Source organism: Gymnodraco acuticeps, unplaced genomic scaffold, assembly GCF_902827175.1.
Source record: "Gymnodraco acuticeps unplaced genomic scaffold, fGymAcu1.1, whole genome shotgun sequence".
NCBI classification, from domain to species: Eukaryota; Metazoa; Chordata; class Actinopteri; order Perciformes; family Bathydraconidae; genus Gymnodraco; species Gymnodraco acuticeps.
In genome coordinates this window covers 189,067-212,222 of record NW_022991116.1, presented here as the reverse complement: position 1 = coordinate 212,222, position 23,156 = coordinate 189,067, and the positions used below count along the sequence as shown (strand labels likewise).

The 23,156-nt window shown below is 41.0% G+C and overlaps 1 protein-coding gene across 1 annotated transcript in view; it reads right to left on the bottom strand.

Annotated features, from left to right (window-relative positions):
• Positions 1–21,659, bottom strand: part of cdk5rap2 (CDK5 regulatory subunit associated protein 2) — a 49,223-nt gene extending 27,564 nt beyond the window's left edge. Inside the window, 17 exon segments of the mRNA XM_034237055.1 lie at positions 66–203; positions 284–394; positions 511–681; positions 768–986; positions 1,110–1,202; positions 1,295–1,414; positions 1,497–1,613; positions 4,715–4,768; positions 13,586–13,733; positions 13,823–13,995; positions 14,074–14,115; positions 14,117–14,213; positions 14,357–14,433; positions 15,158–15,268; positions 17,287–17,348; positions 18,189–18,244; positions 21,461–21,659. Coding sequence (XP_034092946.1) covers positions 66–203; positions 284–394; positions 511–681; positions 768–986; positions 1,110–1,202; positions 1,295–1,414; positions 1,497–1,613; positions 4,715–4,768; positions 13,586–13,733; positions 13,823–13,995; positions 14,074–14,115; positions 14,117–14,213; positions 14,357–14,433; positions 15,158–15,268; positions 17,287–17,348; positions 18,189–18,244; positions 21,461–21,513 — 1,842 coding nt within the window. The 5' untranslated portion in view covers positions 21,514–21,659.
• Positions 21,660–23,156: the final 1,497 nt, after the last annotated feature.

The following is a 23,156-nucleotide window of genomic DNA, read 5'->3' as shown; positions in this document are numbered from 1 at the left end:
TTGGAAAAAACCATTGTATTAATGATTACTGGAAAAAGGCTAATGTATGGGTCATGGCTTCTCACATCGATGGTCTCCTCGTTGTGAGAGAGCAAGTTGTTCAGTCTTTCCAGGTCTCTCTCCTTCTCCCTGAGAGACAGCTGCAGCTGGTGTATCTCATTGTCTTTCTCCTCTATGGCAGCAAACTTCTCATCCAGCGCTTGCTGTGAGAGAGACAACAGCACAATGTCAGAATCAAATTATAGTCGCTGTGGTGAGAGGATTAAAGAGAAGGAATGCTCACCTCCAGAGCCTTCTCCTTTTCTTTCAGCCTTTGCCGCAGCTTGGAAAGCACATTGTCGTTTCCTCCTGGGCTTTTACTTTGTTCAAAATCTCTGACCATGTTTATGTACTCCTGAAAAACACCGGGAAAAAAGGCCAACCATTCGAAAATGTTTGATTAACACACACAATCATATTGAATCTTTTGGTGTAGAATCTGTCTGAATATGTTTCATGTAGTTGTGTTACCTGTAGCTGCTGCTCTTTATCAGCCAGAGAGGATGTGAGCCGCTGGATGGTGACCTCATGGGATTGCACTTTTCTTTGGGTTTGATCCAGCAGCTCCTGGTACTGCTGCTCCAGAGCACTCTCTCTGTCTCCAATCTCACTGCTCAGCTTTTTCAGCTGATTGTTCAGATCCTGGAGGGGGGAAATGATAATACCGTCACACCAAATCTGTCATTTGAATGATGGCTGGAGTCAATAATACCGTTTTTTTGTCTTACATTCAGGGCCTTGTCCCCCTTCTTCTTGTGCTGTTGCAGGTCCTCCAGTTCCAACTCTAGCTGGTCCTTTGCCTGCTGCAGGTCAGCCAGCTCTTGCTCCTTCCTGTCCAGGCCCCGCTGCAGCTTTTGGGCCTCAAGCACCTTGGCGTGATGTTCCCCCTGGAGTTGGGCGAGCTCCGTTTGCTTCGTCATTAACAGATTTTGGTGCTCTTCTACTCCCTGAGGGAAATACGCAAAAATGTACCTCTTAGTAATATCATTTGTGAACATAAAAGACACACACAGAGCCATTTTATTATCATAAACATTCAAGTTGGCTCTCTATAAAAGTGCAGGACTTGCCTGGTATTTCTGCAGTTGGGCTTTATGTGCTGCTTCTCTAGCCTTGGCCAGAGCATCGTCCCTGTCCTCAATCTCATGACACAGCTCTGCAATCTGTGCAGAACAGAAAAAGACAGACAAGTTCAATCATGCGTAATACAGATCAATGAGAGCAATACCACTTGTAATAAGAGTGTGAACATTACCTCTTTTTCCTTTTCTTTCAGAACCTGAGTAAATCCCTGGATGGTTTTGTCTCGCTTTAGAGCATTTTTCTTCTCAGAGTTGAGCTCATTCTCCTTCCCCTCCAGCTTCCCTAACAGGACCTGTTTGCACAAGAAAAGTGTTTTACCCAAAGAAACTCCCATATAATAAAAACATATTAAATGGAGCAAAATCTCAATGTACCTTGTTCTGATTCTGGGTTTCCTCCAGTGTTTTACTCAGGTCATTATTGGTGCTTTGTGCCTGGGTGAACTTTTCAGTCAGCAGCTTATTGTAGGACTCCACTCGCCGAACCTCACTCTGCAAAATCCAGAGACATGGATCAAGTTTAATGTGTGTCTCAGTTTTTAGATTCAGGTGGTGGGTGAAACAGGCTACTGCAGGAAAACCCTAACCTATTTACTAACGTTAAGTCAAGATTATTGCACAATATAAATATTATATATTAATTCAAGCACTTTTAATGACCCATGTCTATTAACAAAAGACCTTGGATTTTTCCCCTTTAAAGTCACACACTTTCGAGGATTTTAAGGACCCCTGGGAACCATGAAACAACTACCTCCATGACTCTGACAGGAGTGTATTTATCATCAAATTCCTCTGTAAGGTCATCCAGAGACTTCCAGTCTGCCTCTCTGTGTCTGCCCTTGGCTCGGGTTCTGAGAGGGCCTGTATGTAACCTCTTCAGGACGGGGATGTGGCTCCCTGCAGGGGCAGAGAAATGTTGCTTGGAGATGCAGCGCAGAATCTGAATTAGATCAATGATCACAGAAGGCTGACTTGAGGAACTGCGGTGTAGCGCTCTGGCTTGAACCTTTCCTCTGAGGTCATCAGGGACACCCCGTCTGGCAGCAAACACCTTGGACTCTCTGGGTTTCAGTTTGGGGGGAGGGTCTGAAGGGGGGTCTAAGGAAAAGTTGAGGGACTGCAGGGATGTGGATTGATCTTTGACTCCAGGTCTGGGCAGTGTTCCTTTGCGTTGGACGACATCAAGGTACGTGTTCTGTGATTGGTGGTGTGTGACTCGTGGACCGAGGTTCTTTATAGAGCCATGGAGCCCCGTCGCTGATCCCATTCTGTTGCTCTTGAGGTTTGATCTCGCTGGTAACGCCCCTTTACTGACAATTACATCCAGACTCACACACCTTCTCATGCGATTCTCCATGTGACTACTTCCTCTTTCCCTGAACAGCTGTCCTTCAGAGGCCAGCGGGTACCCAGCCTCATCATCAGGACTGCCCGCCCTTGAGGTCTTCTCGCAGCTGGTGCTCTCCACATCACTCTTACAGGCCTGGTTGTTTTTGTTGTAGATGTGGATAATGCACTGGATCAGGTGCTCTTTCTCCGCCTGCAGCTTCTGGATCTGATTGTTGTGCTCTTCCTGCAGTTGGCTGATGTTAACATCACATTGTACCACCTTCTCCAGCTGGAACACACATTTCCCACAGAGAAACTCCCCACGGCCGTCACGAGTCAACTCCCAGCCCAGCACATGGGACAAGATGACTTGTAGCTTCCTCTGTGCTGACGTGCTGAAGATCCAGCGACACTGGCTTCCCACCAGACGAACAGCACATATGCGACACGGGTCCTTCATGGCGCTTTAGGTCTTTAGATTCCAGATTCACCCAAGTCCAAAAGCCAGCCCAGTGACCTAATAATCATCAGACCATGCAATAGCCATCTATCATTTTCCCTCACTGCATCAGCAGGAGAAGCAAAGAGGAGAATGACGGAGTGCAGCGCAGTATAAGCTCTAAGCTGTTGATAATCCCTGCTCCGCCTCTATTCCACTCTCAACAACACATTCAATCAGATGAAATCCTCTAGGACTGCAGCAGGGTTATGGCCGCTGCCAGACCATCTCTAGTAAACCTTCCCACGGACAGCGGATCAAGTAAAAGGATCTACCTCATACACGTGCATCTTCAGGGAAATAATGACAATGGAAGCAGCAAACCACATCTATAGAGCACAGCCTGCCTGGCATTACATTTAAAACAAATCTGCTGTAGGATTAGAAGAGGTGTTTCCTAGCAATCACTTTCCATTACACTCTGGTGAGGCCACTCGAGTCTTACCATACCACAAAAGCATCCGTGGTAGACAGACATGCTGTCCCTAATCTAACAAAAAAATATTTTGCAATATATTGTTTCCCAAGTCTGAGAAACACTGACATGTTACAGCATTTTCCTTTTAATAAATAAGACTGGACATAAATAACTCTCACAGGTCTGCAGACAGCATGGTAATCCAGTCTTAACAACGTGACCTGAGACTAGACGCCAGCAAGGAACCATGGTTACGTCAAACAGCCTTCTACTCTGAACATCTACAACACAGTACCCACACCAATTGCTTGCAATGTTTTGATGATTACTGTGAAATTGCATTTAATTATCTCTAGATGTTTGGACATTCTTAAGCTAAGTCTAAAGTGAGTGTTTTTGGTTTTGGAGACCTGGCTATGTATAGCAGCAACAAAGGGTTCAACAATAAAAAACAACAGGCACATTTGAGAAACAAAATGTATCAGGCAAAACATTTAGACACAGACAGCCTGGACTAAATATATTTCACTATAACATTAAACCTTTATACATTTAGGATCAAGTTTTGTTTTGTAGATTAAGTGTCAAAAAACCTGAAAACTGTCTTTTGCAATTCAATTCTGAATTTTTGGGAAAACAAATTACAAAACATTAAGACAACAAAGATACTGATTTCTATTTTCACATTTAAAAGAGAAGATAATGAATTAGGAGATTGCCACCGGCCGACAAATTCCCTTCATTCTCTTCTGCTTTGTAAATACAAAACATCACCATAATCAGAAATAAACTATAGGATATCTCAAACATTTGACATTCATCTATCAATCATTCAAAAACGTCATATGAGACCAAATAACAGGGATCCTATTTGATGTCAAGAATACAACCATATAGTTGTTATAGAGAATATATATAACAGAAGTACTTCCTCCAAAACAAGAGATCAAATAGCACCAGTCCTTACTACTCCAAGGCAAATCGTTTTTATTATATAAGCTTCCTATTGTGACCAACATTAGATTGCCTATTAAAAAGGCCCAACATTCTCACTACCACTTTTGTGAAGCAGGGTACAAAATTAAAAACAGCACCAGGGGGCACGCAGGGAAAGTAAGTCATACAAAAGGCCAAAGTCCACTTCCTGTGGTTCACCAGAACAACATGGGACAACCCTCTGAAGCTGGCAGTGCCTGGACATAATAAACAGAGCCTGTGTCCAGCTGTTGCTCAGTGAGCGTTTGACTGGGAATGCTTTCACATCAGTGAACAGTTGCATGAGTTAGCTTTTGGTTGGAGGCAAACTGTTGCTGGAAATAGAATGGAAATCCCCACAACACCCACCTGAGAGTCCGGAGTTGTTTTGTCCTTGTCCCTGTGTAGCATGTCCCTCAGTGCCTGGGAACAGACAGTCAAAGGTCACTCTAATGCCTATTGCAATAGGCCTGAAACTGAGTACAAGTCATTGAGTGGCTGGGAATAGTGGCAATACATCCATTTTCTCTGAATATCCTGTAAATACTCTTAAAACATGGCAATAAACGACTACAGCTGTACAGAATGTCATTTTTCTTTTTAAATGAAAGAATCTATTTATGTTTTGAAACGATACCTTAAATGTCTTTCATCATGTTTTATGATCATTATGGGATTAGTTTTGTATCATAAAGATAAAGCAACACTTTCTCAGAATCAAGCAAAACTATGAGTTTAAAAGAAAAAAAACTGAGTCAAGCAAAATAAAATATATTTCAAAAATAAAACTATAAATTGCAAACAAATCATTTGTGTAATCATGTAAACTACAAGTCTTTTTTCTTTGTTTTAACATAGGTTTTTGTTTGCAGTTCTTGTTTCTTCTTTCTCAATGATCAGACTTTTGCTCTCGCTGCAGCTCTCTCTTTTGCGCTCCCTCATTTTTTGTTTGAGATTCTGACACAAACCTCCCAGGTGGGCGGGACTTTCAGGGGTGCGTCCCCATTGGCTACGTTTTTGTGACAGCCCAGTCCTCCAACGATTGTACAGTGCAGGCAGCTGCGGTGCGGTAGCTGAGCGTGGATAGAACACCCCCAGAAGAACCAGCATTTCAATTATTATAATACGTGAGAAGGAAAGCTGTGCTATGAAAGTTAGCTTGTGCTACCTTAGATCCATAACAATGCAAGCTAAGTAGCCTAACAGTTAGCTCCATAGCTAGCAGTGAGTGAGCGTTCAGACACCTGCGCACACACTCAAACGGACTCGTGTGCCTGACTCTACCAACAGGCTTTCATGATTCTGTTTAGATATGCAAGTATAAGCCATGATAGTTTATTTTATTAACACGCTAATTTGATGTGAAAATCAATGGAGGCTGACTTAACTTTGTAGGAAAACCTACCGTCCATGATGCCCCTGAGCTGTGTTTTTTTTGTTAACTTCATATTTTTCATTTCCTAAAACATTTATTTTCCTCTCATATTAACAGTGTGGATCATTGAGACAGCGTGGCGTCCAGAGTCTTATCCCGTTTTCCCACTTCCTCTGAGGGGACAGCATTAGATCCTAGGAGGGGGGGCATGAAGAAAGACCTCGGTTGCGTTCCGATAATCCAAAAATCAGCTCCTAAATTCTAACCCTATCTCCTATTCATTGACCTCTGAGTCCTAATTTATGAGAAAACATTTCATAACATTAACACAACATATTCGAGGTGTTTTTAAATAACATATCCGTATTTATTTATTTCTCCAAGTTATGTTTTTGTGTGCACTGAGGAGTCTCAAACAGGCGTTTGTTTAGTCATTTTATGATTGGCTTTAATCAATGTTTGAAAATGAATTATTCATATGATAAATGAGAGGTAACATTTTGTTTATGGTATTATTTCCACATATTTATCTCCATTCTTCCTTCTGCCAACGGTGTCGCAGTTTCTCGTCTCTCCCGTTTTTGTGCTTAGTGCGTACGCATGGGTTAGAGTTTGCGTGGAGGACCGCACATTTTCCCGTCAAGTTAGTATTTTATCAATCGCAAACATTGCGTAGAAACTGGCGTACGCCATTTTTTGAGCGTATATCCCTTTATAAATCAGGCCCCTGCACCAGCTTCATCCACGCTGGGCGTTGCTGTTATCACTGGCTCAGTGTCATTTCATTTGACCAAATGTCTTTACATATACATTTAATAGATTTTATTATTATCCACCTTTTTGTTTTATGTCCTTTTATTTAAAACATTCTTTGAGACTTCATCTTCTGGTTCAAATTTCAATAAATGTAATTTGTATAATCACTCTTTTGTCTTTATTCTACATGAAAATGTTAGAGATTCCATTCAAATCTGTTGATTATTCAGATCTTCCTCAGGCTAGGAATAGTATGTTGAGTTTGTAATGCTAAATGTATATCATTTTCTCACAGGATATAGAATGAGACAACACCGGTTTTATCCATTGTGTATGAATGCTTCAGCTCTTCAGACCAACATAGTGAGATGCGAGCATGTTCCTAATTGTGTTGGTATGCAGCCTAGGTCTGCTCTGTTTCATAAAGCAAATCTGCCACTTTTATATTGTAGAATTTGTTAAATTAAAGCAGTCTTTAATTGTTTGTCCTAAACATAGCAATAGATGCTTTTGAAATGTAACATGTCTTTGAAAAAAATAATAGTATACACTTTATATTGTGCATCACCTTTAGCTTGAAAATACATGTGTTTTTTTAATCTATAAAATAAATACACTTTATCAATCCCAAATTGGGAAATTATTTAACAGCAGCAGTGTGTTCAGGTATTACAATATTTAAAGTTGGAATAAAGTATAAACTACACCACACAAGTATAATGCACTGCAATCCATAAGATAAGTCTGATATGTTCAACTCCTCAGGAGACACCGACACTAACGTGGCCGAGTGGACTCCGGAGTTTGCTGCATGAGTTGCACTGTATGATCTGTGGTGTAGTGGGCTGTCACTCAAAAGCTGAGTAGCCAATGGGGACGCACTCCTGAAAGTCCCGCCCACCTGGGATGTTTGTGTCAAAATCTCAAACAAAAAATGAGGGAGCGCAAACGAGAGAGCTGCAGCGAGAGCAAAAGTCTGATCATTGAGAAAGAAGAAACAAGAACTGCAAACAAAAACCTATGTTAAAACAAAGAAAAAATACTCAGTGTTAGAGCCACAACGTTATTATTTCGATTCATAATTTGATAAATGATTTAATGATGGAAAATGATTCATATTGCCATGGTGAATATGTTTTGAGGAAATGATTGTTAATTTTATATCGTAAATATGATCCGTTTCCTTGTACCTTCCGGTGTGTATTTAAGTGAGGTAATTGAGGACAGCCGGCGTGCTCGGAGACCTGATGAGACGGGGAGCGGAACAGTTTTTCGACCACAAATTGTAAACAGATATTAGTGTTGCAAATTGGACTGCAAAGTATAGTTTATATAGGAAAGCATACCGCCGAAATATTGATTTAGATTTGTTATTTTGAGACTATTTAAGTCAATACTTTTTTATTAATAAATTACATTTTTTGACTGAAAACCTTCGGCTGCTTATTGCTTTGGATTGCGTGTCGTCAACCCCGCTCTATAGTGGCAAAAGGAAACCTCGGATGCCATTACATCAAGTCGAAAAACTCCGTAAGGAAGAGACACACACCGTTTGGATCCCCGGAAAAGAGGGACACACCGGAGCGGACAGTCCTGCCTCTTTTTGCTACTTTTGTAAAGGCAAGCACGTGCTGACTGATTGCCATCAGTTCAAACATCATCCACACAAGGAAAAGGTTGACTTTTTGAAGATAAATGGTTTTTGTTTTGGATGAGGGGTCATATGAGCAGGAACTGTAGGAAAAGGCTGACATGTCAAAAGTGTCAAAAGAGTCACCCAACAATACTTCACATTGACAGTCCACTTCTACAAAAGCCTCCCCCTACTGAAACAAAAGGAGCTTGGGTCAACAGTGCACTTGTCTCGGCTGGTGAAGCTACTGGGGCCGGTAGGGATTGTGCCCTAGCCATAGTGCCTGTTCGAGTCAAGGTGCACAAAGGAGATAAGTTTATCTCAACCTATGCTTTTCTTGATCCCGGCAGTTCAGCGTCATTCTGCACAGAGAATCTAATGAGACAGCTGAATCCCAAAGCACGAAAAACGACAGTCGTTCTACGAACAATGGATCAGGAACGACTTGTAAAGAGTTACGAACTCAAAGGATTGGAAATAGGACATTTAGATGGCAGTACTTACATTGACCTACCTCAGGTATACACACAGAGTAAGATTCCTGTCTCAAAAGAAAATGTACCTACCCAAAAGGATCTGGAAAGATGGCCTTATCTAAGTGACATACAGCTGAAAGAAATTGATGCTGACATAGAGCTTCTAATAGGAGTTGATGTTCCCAAGGCAATGGAACCTTGGGACATAATAAGAAGTCAAGGAAATGGACCATGTACAGTCAGGACAGTGTTTGGATGGGTGGTAAATGGACCACTCAACGCTTGTACTGCTGTGGAATCCGGACCTGTGGTCACAATGGTCAACAGAATATCAGTAGCCAACCTGAACGATCTCATCACACAATACAATCGGGACTTCTCGGAAAAAGATTATGAAGAGAAGAAGGAAATGTCAGGTGAAGACAAAAGGTTCATGGAGATAGCATCAAGCTCAGTAGAACTCAAGGATGGACACTATCACCTTCCCTTGCCTTTTCGAAAAAAGGACATAGTTATGCCTGACAACTACGAAATGGTAAAACAACGTACTCTAAATATCCTAAAGAGGTTTAAGAGGGATGCAGAATATGCCATGGAATACAAAACATTCATGGAGGATGTGTTAAAAAGGGGTTATGCAGAGAGAGTGCCACCAGAACAGCTTAACAGGAATGATGGACAGATATGGTACATACCTCACCACGGTGTTTACCATCAACAAAAGCGCAAACTTAGAGTTGTGTTTGACTGCACTGCATCATGCAAAGGCGCATCTCTTAACAAGGAACTTCTCCAAGGTCCAGACCTGGCGAACACTCTCATTGTAGTTCTGCTTAGATTCCGCCAAGAACAAATTGCTTTCATGGGGGACATCGAGGCAATGTTCTATCAAGTGCAAGTCCAGAGAGAGCACAAAGACTTCCTTAGGTTTCTGTGGTGGCCAGATGGAGACACTAAAAATTCATTGGAGGCATATAGAATGAAGGTCCACCTCTTTGGTGCTGTGTCCTCACCTAGCATTGCTAACTATGCTCTCAGACAAGTGGCAGAAGACAACAGCTTTAAGTACGACGAAGAGGTAACTGAAACAATCAATTCCAACTTTTACGTTGATGATTGCCTCAAATCAGTGGCCACAGTTGAACAAGCTATTAAGCTTATCAGAGACCTCAGAGACGCATGCGCCAAAGGAGGTTTCTGATTGACCAAATGGGTCTGTAACAACCGTGAAGTGCTTGCAAGTATACCTGAGCATCACAGAGCAAAGCTATTCAAGGATCTGGACTTTGACAGGGAAAACCTGCCAATTGAAAGAGCATTTGGAATCAAATGGGATACAGAGAAAGACTCCTTCATATTCAAAGTCAATATCAAAAACAGAGCTTTTACCAGGAGAGGGATCCTCTCTACAGTCAGTTCCATCTACGACCCATTAGGATTCCTCTCCCCATTTATCCTTAAAGCCAGGCAGATCCTCCAAGAGCTATGCAGGATAAAGTGTGGATGGGATGAAATCATCCCAGAAGAATACTTAAAACAATAGCAGAAATGGATCACAGAGTTGGAACAGCTTAGCAGATTTCAAGTGGACAGGTGTATGAAACCTGAGAACTTTGGACCAATCAGGACTGCAGAGCTTCATCACTTCTGTGACGCAAGCGAAAAAGGTTACGGCACCACCAGCTATCTTCGCTTTACAAACAGTATGGGAAGGGTCCATGTTTCATTTATTTTGGGGAAATCCAGAGTGACTCCACTCAAACAGATCACTATTCCCAGATTGGAGCTTACTGCAGCAACACTTGCAGTAAAGGTGGACAGGATGTTGAAAAGGGAGCTTAAAGTGGACCTCAACGACTCAACCTTCTGGACAGATAGCACCTCTGTCCTCGGATACATCAGCAACCAGACTAAACGATATCACACATTTGTGGCAAACAGAGTTTCAGTGATCAAGGACCTGTCTCAGGAGAAGCAGTGGAGGCATGTGAGCTCCATAGACAACCCTGCCGACGACGCATCCCGTGGGCTGCATGTAGAAGACTTTCTAAAGACATCAAGGTGGATAACAGGACCTAAGTATCTGGAAAAGGAAAAGGAATATTGGCCAAAAACACCTAAGAACCTGGGCCTTATTCCATCAGAGGACCCAGAGGTTAGAAAGGACGTAGCGGTTAAAAGTTTGAGTGTCCACGAAACCAACCGAACCAGCAAACTGTTTGAGTATTACTCATCATGGAGCAGACTGCAGAGAGGGGTTGCTTGGATACTTAAATTAAGGGGAATTCTTCTTCTGCTAAATCAAAGAAGGAAATCTGCAAAGGCTGACCTTGCCCCAGATTGGACTCTTTTGAAATCCTTAAAGGACAAAATGAACAAGCTAAAGTTGACATTTGGATCACAACATCTGTCTGTGGAGGACATTAGAGAAGCTGAAAGGTCAATAATTCACTCGGAGCAAAGACGTCACTTCTCTCAGGAACTTGCACTTTTGGAGAAGGGAAGGCAAGTAAGAGCAAGCAGCTCTATCAGGAAGCTGGACCCAATCTTAGTTGAAGGCATGCTAAGAGTGGGAGGAGGACGAATTAGCAAATCAGCAATGCCAATGGATCTGAAGAACCCCATTATCCTGCCCAGAGACTCTACTGTATCCAAACTGATCCTGGGCCACATCCATCAGCAGATTGGACACTCGGGGAGAAGCCACATGCTCTCAAGACTAAATCAAAGATTCTGGTTGCCTCGTGCTAACTCGGCAGCCAGAAAGATAATCAGAGCCTGTGTTTTCTGCCGAAGAATGCTAGCCACAGTTGGAGAGCAGAAAATGGCTGACCTCCCAGAGGATCGGGTGTCTCCAGATCTACCACCCTTTACTCATGTTGGTATCGACTTCTTTGGACCCCTGGAGGTTAAACGAGGCAGAGCAAATGTAAAACGTTGGGGAGTGATCTTCACCTGCCTTGTGAGTCGTGCCATACATCTGGAAGTTTCGAGCTCATTGGACACTGACTCCTGCATCAATGCTTTGCGCAGATTCATATGTCGCAGAGGGCAGGTGACAAGCATCAGGACCGACAACGGCACAAACTTTGTGGGAGCACAGAAAGAGCTAAGAGCTGCTCTTAAAGACCTGAATCAACACAAGATTCAAAATGCATTACTCGGGGACGGAGTAAAATTGACTTTTAATCCGCCATATGGAGCCCACCATGGTGGAGTTTGGGAGAGGCTCATCAGACCTGTAAAAAAGATTCTGTGTTCCGTTCTAAAAGAACAGAGATTGGATGATGAGACTCTACAGACAGCTTTGTGCGAAGTTGAGAGCATCATGGAATGACAGACCATTGACTACAGTTCAAGTGACCCAAACGATCTCGAACCCCTCACGCCAAATCACCTCCTTCTGCTAAAGACAAAACCGATTATGCCACCTGGACTCTTTCACAAGGAGGACTTGTACTCACGGAGGAGATGGAGACAGGCACAATACCTCGCAGATCTCTTCTGGAGGAGATGGATAAGAGAATATCTCCCAACCATGCAACAGCGAGTCAAATGGCACAACCCCAAACGGAACCTTCGCCCCAATGATCTCGTCGTCATCGTGGATAACACGGCACCAAGAAATTCCTGGCAACTGGGCCGGGTGATAAAGACACTGTCAGGGTCGAAAGGGCTTGTCCGAAGTGTCTTGGTGAAAACCAAGGGTAGCACCTTACAGCGACCAATTGACAAGCTCTGTCTGCTCCTGGAAGCAGTTGATTGAACACAAGGTGTCATGTGCTAGTACCTCTGACACCCAGTATCACACACACGCCCCCCCCCCCCCCCTTTTCCTCTTGAACTCATGCAAACACATCTAACACAAACATTGGACTGTGAACTATGACAATGATTGTATATTGGTGACAGTTACATTTTGAGTAACTGCTTGTTTTTTGGCTCTATTATAATGTATTAATTAGGGGCCGGTGTGTTAGAGCCACAAAGTTATTATTTCGATTCATAATTTGATAAATGATTTAATGATGGAAAATGATTCATATTGCCATGGTGAATATGTTTTGAGGAAATGATTGTTAATTTTATATCGTAAATATGATCTGTTTCCTTGTACCTTCCGGTGTGTATTTAAGTGAGGTAATTGAGGACAGCCGGCGTGCTCGGAGACCTGATGAGACGGGGAGCGGAACAGTTTTTCGACCACAAATTGTAAACAGATATTAGTGTTGCAAATTGGACTGCAAAGTATAGTTTATATAGGAAAGCATACCGCCGAAATATTGATTTAGATTTGTTATTTTGAGACTATTTAAGTCGATACTTTTTGTTAATAAATTACATTTTTTGACTGAAAACCTTCGGCTGCTTATTGCTTTGGATTGCGTGTCGTCAACCCCGCTCTATAGTGGCAAAAGGAAACCTTGGATGCCATTACACATAGTTTACATGATTACACAAATGATTTGTTTGCAACTTATAGTTTTATTTTTGAAATGTATTTTATTTTGCTTGATTTCGTTTTTTTTCTCTTTTAAACTCATAGTTTTGCTTTATTCTGAGAAAGTGTTGCTTTATCTTTACGATACAAAACTAATCCCATAGATCATCACCTTAATAAAAAGATCAAATATCCACGAATGAAACAAGTCAGTGGAATATAACCCTTCAATTTCATCAACATAAATAAATAAAACAATGATGTCCTGATGGTTAATAATAGCATTTGTTTTGAAATGATTTAGGGTTATTTAATACTACAGTAGTATGTAATATATTGTTGTCTAATCAAATGGAGAAGGGGAAAAAAGCCGTCCATCATTAAAATGTTGATTTAAAATTTGAATGTCAACGTTATAAATGAAGCTTCTTAATATTTGGTAAGCGCTACAAATGACTTAAAACGTTGTGTAACTCTCAGATAATACCAAACCCAGCAAATGGTTGTGAGAATGAAAGCTCCAAAAGGGCATATCTTTAACAACATATAAAAGGCATACCTCAAGTTCCTGATCTTTCTCGGCTATGAGATCAGAAAGATGTTTGAAACTGTCAGCTGACGGTTGATCTGTCTCTTGGTCTGTACTTTTCTTCTGATGGATCGCAGCTTCCTGGTTCTTTAAAGTAATCTTGAGCTGCTCAATGACACTGAAATGAGAAGGAAAAACATTTAGACAGATAAAACATTACAACAATTAAAACATATTCATGTGTTTGCTTTTCTATTGTGTTCCTACCTGTCTTTTTCCTGCAGAGCCTGCTGCAGGTCTTGTGCTTGGCTAGTCCCGGGGGGGAAGCTGCTGAGGGGACCCAGGGCTTGGAGCTGCTTTTCCATGTTAATATTCTTCAGCTTCTCCTGCTCAGCGATGGCTGCCATCTTGTCAACCTCTTCCTCAGCCGTTTTCAGACACTGAAATGAAGGAAGAAGTGAGACAACAGCCCCCTCAACTACCTGGGGTTGAAAGAGAAATGTGCTGCTCTCAGTAACTAGTGAAGACCAACCCTGCTCTAAGTCAGCTATCCTTTTGTTTGAATGCATCTCTAAGTGCATCCATCTCTTTCCGAGCGTGCTCTTTCACACGCTGGGGTTCTCCGGATTCTCGACCAGCAAGACTCTCCAACGCTTTCTCTGATAAACATGGATGGGGCAGATTAGTTATCGCTCATATAAACAATTGTATTACTTGGCTTAATGACATCTTCCAGCCAACTCATTTCTTTTTTTAACTGAATTACTCAAACATATGTAGCTGAAACTGAAGGATACTCACGATGCAGACACGAGGAGTTCATGTTCTCTGCCAGGGTCTCTCTTCATAGACTCCAGCTCCACCTTAAGCTCAATGTTCTATAAAAACACACAACATTTGGTCAAATTACAGCACAACACACACGTCCGGAGCAGCGACTCAGTCGGTAGGGGCTTGGACTGGGAGCTGTAGGGTCGCCGGTTCCAAGTCCCCGACCAGACCTAAATATGGAGTGTGGACTGCTACTTGGAGATGGTCCCAGTTCCCTCCTGCCCTGCCGTGGTTGCCTTGAGCAAGGCACCAGAACACACCCCCTCCTCACTCGCTGTACAATAGCTGCCCACTGCTCCTAGTACTCCTGGTACTAGGATGGGCTCAAAGCAGAGCACACATATCACTGTGTGCTGTGTGCTCTGCATGTGTGACCATTAAAGAGGGTTTTCTAATTTGCACACCTGGTTCACAATGAGGAAATCATTTAAGAGGTTACTTCTGACAGCTGCATTGTTGACTTTTCCATATAAATGAATCTCTCATTTTATCTTAGGGTAGGTACTTGAAGAAAACATTCTTATAGGACACCTCACCTCTCAAAATGAGAAATAGAAGAAGATAAATAAAACAAGAGGCAGATTTCAACGGGCTTACATCTCACTCAAACAAACAATACAAAGGCAAGACAGCTGTTCTAAGATTAGAAATGGTGATTTTGGTTTAAACAAATCCAGTTGTTGTTTTGGTGAAGATGTGATCTCAATTAGTCCCTGAGGGAAACACAGATTCACATGAAACATTGTGACTTTTACAAAGTGAAATAAATACCGTTTTGAAAATGTCCTCAGTGGAGTCGTCACATTTCTGCTGCATGCGCTCCTCCATGAAGTAAATGCGCAGCTTCAGGTTAAAGTTCTCTTTCTTCAGAGCTGTGATTTGCTGCAGATGATTGACAAAAAAAAAGTGTAATGAACAGGAAAATGATTGATCAACAAATAAAAATGTATGTTGCCCTTTTTCCCATCCTAATATAACAACCAAATAAATCTATACCTTTCATTTACATGATGATAGTATTTAATTATACATTCTGTCCATCTAATCTATCTAATATGTATCTATTGTCCCCGCTGTGGGACTAAAAAAGGATTTCTGATTCTGATCAGGGTTTCCGCTAGGATTTTTTCTCGCCGGTCAAATGTCCGAACAGAATTTATTTTACCGGAGATATTTGAAACTCACCGGTCATGTTTCAATAAGAATAATAAGAATGTTGTAGCAGAGTTTCCGTTAGCAGGTAATCACCGGACTAGGACCGGATATGCTGATGTTTAAAACTCAGTTAATGGGAGTCATTTTTATATTGCTTCAGTTTATAATCATTACAGATCGAAAAATTCAGATTCATTTTTCAATAAATGATTCCACAAAAAACATAATTATTACATTCAAACAAACTACTTGTAGTAGATGAAGTACATTCTTCAAAAGTTTACATTAACTTTGAATAATAACACGGGAGAAACGGATCATCTCTTTTCCCCTCTCCCTCTCTCCTGACAGCCCGTCAGTTTCTCATGCAGCGCGCTAAACAGTGGGCGGGGCTTCAGGTGATTATGGAGCAGCTGATCTGATCTCTCTCTTGTCCGGTTATACTTCACTCGCGTTTATGTCCATATCGATCAGATCCAGCTCTCCTGATCGGCCTTTATAGAGAGCACCGATCAAACTATTAAGAGTGAATATCGGCCGATAATGACCGGCGGCCGATCGATCGGAGCATCGGACATTTTAATTTAATTTTTATTCAATTTTACCAGCTAAAAACCGGTAATTACCGGCTAACGGAAACCCTGATTCTGATATGTAGCTCTTTCTTACTTGCACCATCATGTCTATTGCACTATTTTATGTATTTTTTAAGTGAAGTATATTGTATGTTGCATTGTTGGGGAAGCCTGGGACTTTGATTTGCATTGCCAAACACTACAGTGTAGCTATTGTGCAAAAAGAAATCATGTCATTTTGGTCAAAATAATGTCTTTGTTTGAAAAGCCTGACATTGTAGAAAAGGGTCACGTGCATGGTTCATGTTCAAATGAAGGGATGCCTTTATTCTTGTATGTGTGTTTGAGTGTGAATGTGTGTGAAGTGGACTGTGCATCATTGTGCTGTAGGCTGGGAACAGCATACATCTGGTGATGGGGGTTGGGTAGACTGTCAGAGGGATGAGGCAGGAGTCTGGACCCCTCTTTAAAACCTCTAATCATGAAGCCAGCCCGGCAGCACGAGCCAAAACATCTCAGCATGCATTCCACTCAAATGCCGAAATATAGACTTTAACTCATCACACACACACACCACACACACACACACACACACACACACACACACACACACACACACACACACACACACACACACACACACACAGCACACACACACACACACACACACACACACACTCACACACACACACACACACACCACACACACACACACCACACACACACACACACACACACACACACACTACACACACACACACCCAACACACACACACACACACACAGCACACACACACACACACACACACACACACACACACACACACACACACACACACACACACACACACACCACACACACACACACACACACACACACACACACACACACACACACACACACACACACACAGTAAGTTTGGCTGTTTTTATTCAGAGAGGATCAGGTTTATGAATCACAATACCACTCTTGTTGGTGGTGGGGTTACGTTTGACTACATTAACTCATACTGACAGAGGATTTAACGTATACGCAATTTAAAACGCATTCATAAACAAATACAAATCACATGGTAATGTTATATAAAAAAGGCTTTTGTTAAACATTGTATAACTACATAGCAACTCCAATTTAAGAAACTTTAAGCCACTTAATAAGCATCACTCCACATTCTCATAGTCCTTCATGGTGAGAGCTTTGATTGGGGACATCTTGTCAGGGAAGGATGGAGCTGTAAAGAAAAAAGTGATCAACTTGAACTTGTGTCACAAAGCACTATGGTCTCCATATCATAGAGAATCCTCCCGGCTTATAGGAATGCATTTGTTTTAGAGCGATAAAGAGAAAGCAGAAGTGTTTTTACTGAAGAGGCATCAGAGGTGAGAGCATGTTTAAACCAGTTGGAAGCAGCCCACAGCTGATCATGTAACACGAGTCAAACACACATTTCACAACACTGACTCCTGATACAGTTTGATGAGGCTCAAACTTAGAGAAGAACAGGGAGAGATATTTAATAGAAGGTTTTTGGCCTGGAGTCGCATTGTTCTCTTTTATTTATGAATTGTGTATCTAGTATCTTTTTTGGCTGCGAGTTGAACAACACAAGCAATTGTTGACGTCTGCATTGGCTCAGTAAAGCATTTCCCCAATTCATAGACTGATAACGTGTGATCTTCAGATTAGTTTTTATAATACAATAATAATAATAATAAATTGCAGCCTTTCCAACACAAATAAGACTTAACATAATGCGGCAAATGTCAGTGTTCTGCCTAGTTGGATTTTTCCGCACGACCAATGTTTAAAAAAGCCACAGATGCTGACCTACTGTTTTCCTGCTTGTTTGTATTGTTCTAACACTGTATACATTGTTGGCACACTGTAGGGTTCATTAGAAAGAGGATTAGCTCATTAACATCATACAGCTAATCCCTTTTTGCAGCGGTGGGGACATAGCAGCGGGAGGTCACAGCAACGATTCAGCAGCCATGTTAATGAATACACAAGGGGAGACACAGCTCAACAAGGGGAAAAGCAGAAATAGAACCAAAAAAAAGTATTTCTTTACCCGTCATGCTGTCCATGGAAAACTCTCCAGCATCTATGGAGTCTGGCAGTCTGCAGCTAAGGAAAGAATCATTCTGTTAGCGATGCAACCTCACTGCAAATATTATGAAAAGGTATAACTGTTACAATCAAGACAACTGACTTTTCTATTTTTTTAATCAACCTAACCAACGCAAGCTATGTGTTCTAACCACGCACATTGTACAGACTTACTCTGATTAGTATGGTTTTTGAACAACATATAAAGAGCCATGTTTATGCATTACTCACGCTGACCAGTTCCATTGAGCCTCAAGAACAATCCATAAATAGCTCAAGAATGACTGCTTCATTTACATCCACTCTGGCTGTGTGTGTGTGTGTGTGTGTGTGTGTGTGTGTGTGTGTGTGTGTGTGTGTGTGTGTGTGTGTGTGTGTGTGTGTGTGTGTGTGTGTGTGTGACCATGTGCAAATGGCAGCCCAGCTCTCATGCACAGACAGACAGAGCGACAGGAGGAGAGAGAACGAGAGGAACCGGGGGACGGAGAGGCTTTCTTTGGTAGACAAGCAGCCTACTGTGGCTTTGAGCATCACACAGATGGGACAGTGGCGTCACACGCAGACAATCACACCAAACATCAGCAACACACATCTGGATCACACTGACACAAAGGGAACCGGGGTCTTACTGCCTTGCTGGCTAATGTAAATATGCTGCTTATAAAATGACCTAAATGAACAAAACAGATGCTATTTGGGACCAGGCTCATGTCCCTCAACCTTGAACCTAATAATATATAATGTTCAGCGTTGCGTAACTCCTTCCCATACCTCCCCCGGCAGCGGAGGCACATTCGCTCTGCTGCTTCTCTGCCATATTACTCAGCAAAGATCAACGCTGACAGCATGACTTATTTTATATTTCACGTCTACATATTCCTAAATGTCATGTTATTTATATAAAGGATTTAGCAGATTGTGCTCTAGCTTGGAGTCATTGCAATAAAATACGATTACAAAAATTGGAGGGTGGATTACATTTGTGAAAATCAGTCCCTGTATCACAAGTTGAGTGTTCACCAATGCATTGCTTTTCCTCAATTGTTGTAGACATTCTTTCAATTCTATTATATCTCTACATGTTCTGTAACCATGAATACCTCAGCTATAACTAAGCTTCCACTGTGAAACTGCACCAGAAACCATAATGACACTGCTGCTCTTCCCCATCTCTGATTTGATTAGCCACCCAGCAACAATGTTAGCCAACATGAAACACCATCATTCAGTCAATTACAGTGGATACAAAGACATACAGTCCCGATTTAAAGGAGACTTTTAAAACATTCAATCACCGTTGAAATGATGCATTTGAATACTGATAAACAACAACATGTCAAATGAAACTCATGTCAAAATGATCCAAGATGCTATGTGATACAAGGATGAAACATGACGATTATAAGCAGCAGCAAAACAATCCTCCTCGTAAAGAAAATGAAAGTCAGTCAAATTGCATCAGGGAGGTTTCACATGCTTAGCAACCCCTTCCTGTGTTAACGGGGAGGACGCCTCTACAACAGGAGCCACGACAAGAGCTAAAGAACCAAACATGTGAAACAACATCCATAGAGAGTGACACACATGTCACTCTCATAACATAATAGATGACATTTAAAGACCTATGTGTAATTGTTACTAACGCTGCATTTGTTACCCCTCAAGCACACAGTGGAAACAATGTAAGAGTAACACTGACTTCCTCCTTTTTTCTTCTCACTTTGTTCAACTGCTAAAGACAAAAATGGAAGCATTTAGACCTACAATCATTTCATTGACAGTAGTTAATGCAAATCGACACTAACCAAGCCGACTGACATCACGCAAAGACATATTTCTTTCCAAACTAAAAGGGTACAGTGAATCAGGTTTCAGAATGACCGAATAAGTCATTCACACCACACATATCAGCTAACATCTTGGATTACTGAGGCACGCTTACCACCTGGATGACTGCTTTTACACAGGACACAGCTGCGCTAGCTCATTTACAAAACCAAGGACATCATTCTAAAAACATAGGAGCTATAACTAGATTTGCAGTGCAGCAGGAAGAGTTGTAGACTAGCTATATTCCTGAACAAGTCAACAAAGCACATATAAAGAGCAGAGCAAATAATGCACAGTCCACCTACCACAATCACTTCTCTCATGTCAAGGAGAGCACGTGGGGAAAAAACAAGTATTACATGTTAATCCACATGTTGCAGAGAGTGCAAAGAGAGCTGCTTCAGTCTTAACCCCTCTGAAAGTGTGACAGATAATTTCCGCTTTCTTTCACATCTGACTGACAGGTCATCAAGCCGACCCACCAATCACAGTGATATCACAGCTACATGCAATGAGCTGCAAATGACTTATAACGGAAGTAACTACTTCTAGTGCACATGACAGGCTCTCTGCACCAAGCTTGTATTGCACTGTTGATGTTTCATTATGGTTTGGGGCTCCAGATATTGTTTGAGCCAGACTGGCAGTACGAAACTAACATTATTTTCTTTGTATGTAGATCTTTTGCTCATTTTTATAAACGCTATTGTGTTGTTAACTTTAAAGCAATGTGCACATTAGTAGGAACATTATCCCTTAACTTTATGGCAAAGGTATGTATATATATCATTATTACATTTGTGATTGATGTTCATTACAACTGTATTTAACTTATACCTCAAACCTGCACCGTATATGCCTTATCAAAATATATGTATTCATATTTATACATTTATGAACATTACTACAACATTGTTTGATTGGATACAAACTGCATTTCGTTGTACTCTGTGCAAAGACGATTCGTTACTGTATGTAACGTTAGTCAGTCAAATATGTTACTACAAATAATTGCTTCCAGGACGATTGTCCAATTTAAATTGTTAGCTAACTTCAAATAGCCATGTCAACATTATCTTAGAGTTAGATCATGTGGAACTGTATACAGATAAATATCATGTGTGTGAGTCAGATTAACTACAAACTACACCAGAAGTAATCGATTTTACGAGATATAACTGTACAGCAACTATAAACAATAAACTATAATAGTATGTGGCTAACTACTGGTTTTATATGTTTACGTTGTATCATCTAATACAACTTGAGTGAATAGGTGTTGTTCCAGATATTAGTCGAGCCCTGTTCAGCGGTAACTAATGTGGAATCGTGGATTATTGGGTTAGCTATAACGTACTCAAACATGCTAATGTTAGCTCGCTAGCTAACGTTGGTGTGTTTTACCTTCCGTTAATGTCAACGGGGAGCGTCAAATCGGCCCCCACGACGGAGTCCATGATAGAGCTTCACTTATCGAGTGTTATCCCCAGAATAATAGCACATTTTACATACTACAGCTATTGAATTGTTCAAATAGCGGGACGGAATTCAAAATAGTCCAGGCTACCGCCATCATGATATGGTAGACGTCACCATTGTGGACGTTAGGGACTGGCGATGCCTTCAGGCTCTGTTGGAAATATTTGAATTCACATACGAAACGCTACAGAAGATGCTCTAAAAATATGAATATCACGATATAGAATATAAAAACACAGGTTAGACGGTTTACTTATGTTACCTTCATCTCATTATTTGTTTACAACAAATATTGAATGCAAGTTTATTGTTTAAAACTTCATAATAAATAATTTACGAGCAATAAAAGGCAGCACATAACAGGGTGGAGACCGGGTAAACGCGATTGGCCAAAACAAACTTTGGGGAGGGACGTAGAAGCTCAAAATACAGACGCTCCTTTGGTATCCAGCCATGTAATATTACCGTCTCTGACAGCACACTTCCAAGAAAAGTCACGTGCTTTTATTTAGTGAGCCCACGAATCTATATCTTGTTGGTATAATAAGATGATCAAGGTAATACAAAGGGCATGCATCTCAAAATAACTCAACTCATACAGTGCGGAAGAAACAAATGTACACTACCGAAGTCCTGCAGTGGAAATGTTATTTAAGTAAAAGTACACAAATATTAGTATCAAAAAAGACTTAAAGTACCAAAAGTAAAAGTATTTAGGATGGCATATGGCAGAAATGTATGTGCTAAGTTATTTAATTAGTTATTATTGCATACACTGGTAAACAAGTAGATGAGCTTTTATATTTATATATTTGATATTTCATTGAACATGCTTGTGTGTCGCAGTGCTTCTCAAAGTGTGGTCCGCGGATCACTGGTGGTCCGTGAGCGCTCCCTAGTGGTCCGTGAGTATATTGGTAACATTTCACATTTGAAATAAATAAATACATTTAAGTTTTCCGCACTCTCGCGGGAATATCTCCGCAAATGAGCGAGTTTAAGTTTCACTTACATTTTCATGATTTTATCATAGAAGATAACCAGAGGTTACTTTGTACTTCAGTAAAAGTAGAAGTACCAGAGTGTTGGAATACTGTGTAACAAGTAATAGTCCTGCATTCAAAATGCTACTCAAGTAAAAGTAGATTGTATGCAAATGTAAATGTATTCCAAGTTTAACTAAAGTCTGATTTAAGTGTTGATTATATTTCACATCATTAATCGAGATCTGAAAAGTAACTAACGGTAATAAATAAATGTAGTGGAGTAAAAGTACAACATCTACCTCTGAATTGTAGTGTGGTAGAAGTAAAAAGCAACAAAAAAATCAATTGAAGTACAGTACTTGAGTAAATCAATGTAGTTACTTTACACCACCGAACATAATACACGCTCACACACAATTTGTGTGAAAGGCAAGACATCTTGATGAAAGTCTTCATTTGTATTGTTAATACTATGAACCTTTGCACGCTCTTTTCCAGCAGTAACATTGTATATTTTTATAATTTTCTTATAAGACATAATTCCAGCAGAGTAGTTGGTGCATCAGATAGTAACTAAGTACATTTACTTATACATTTAGCATTATACTGAAGTAAAACGAGGTTTAACTATTTTA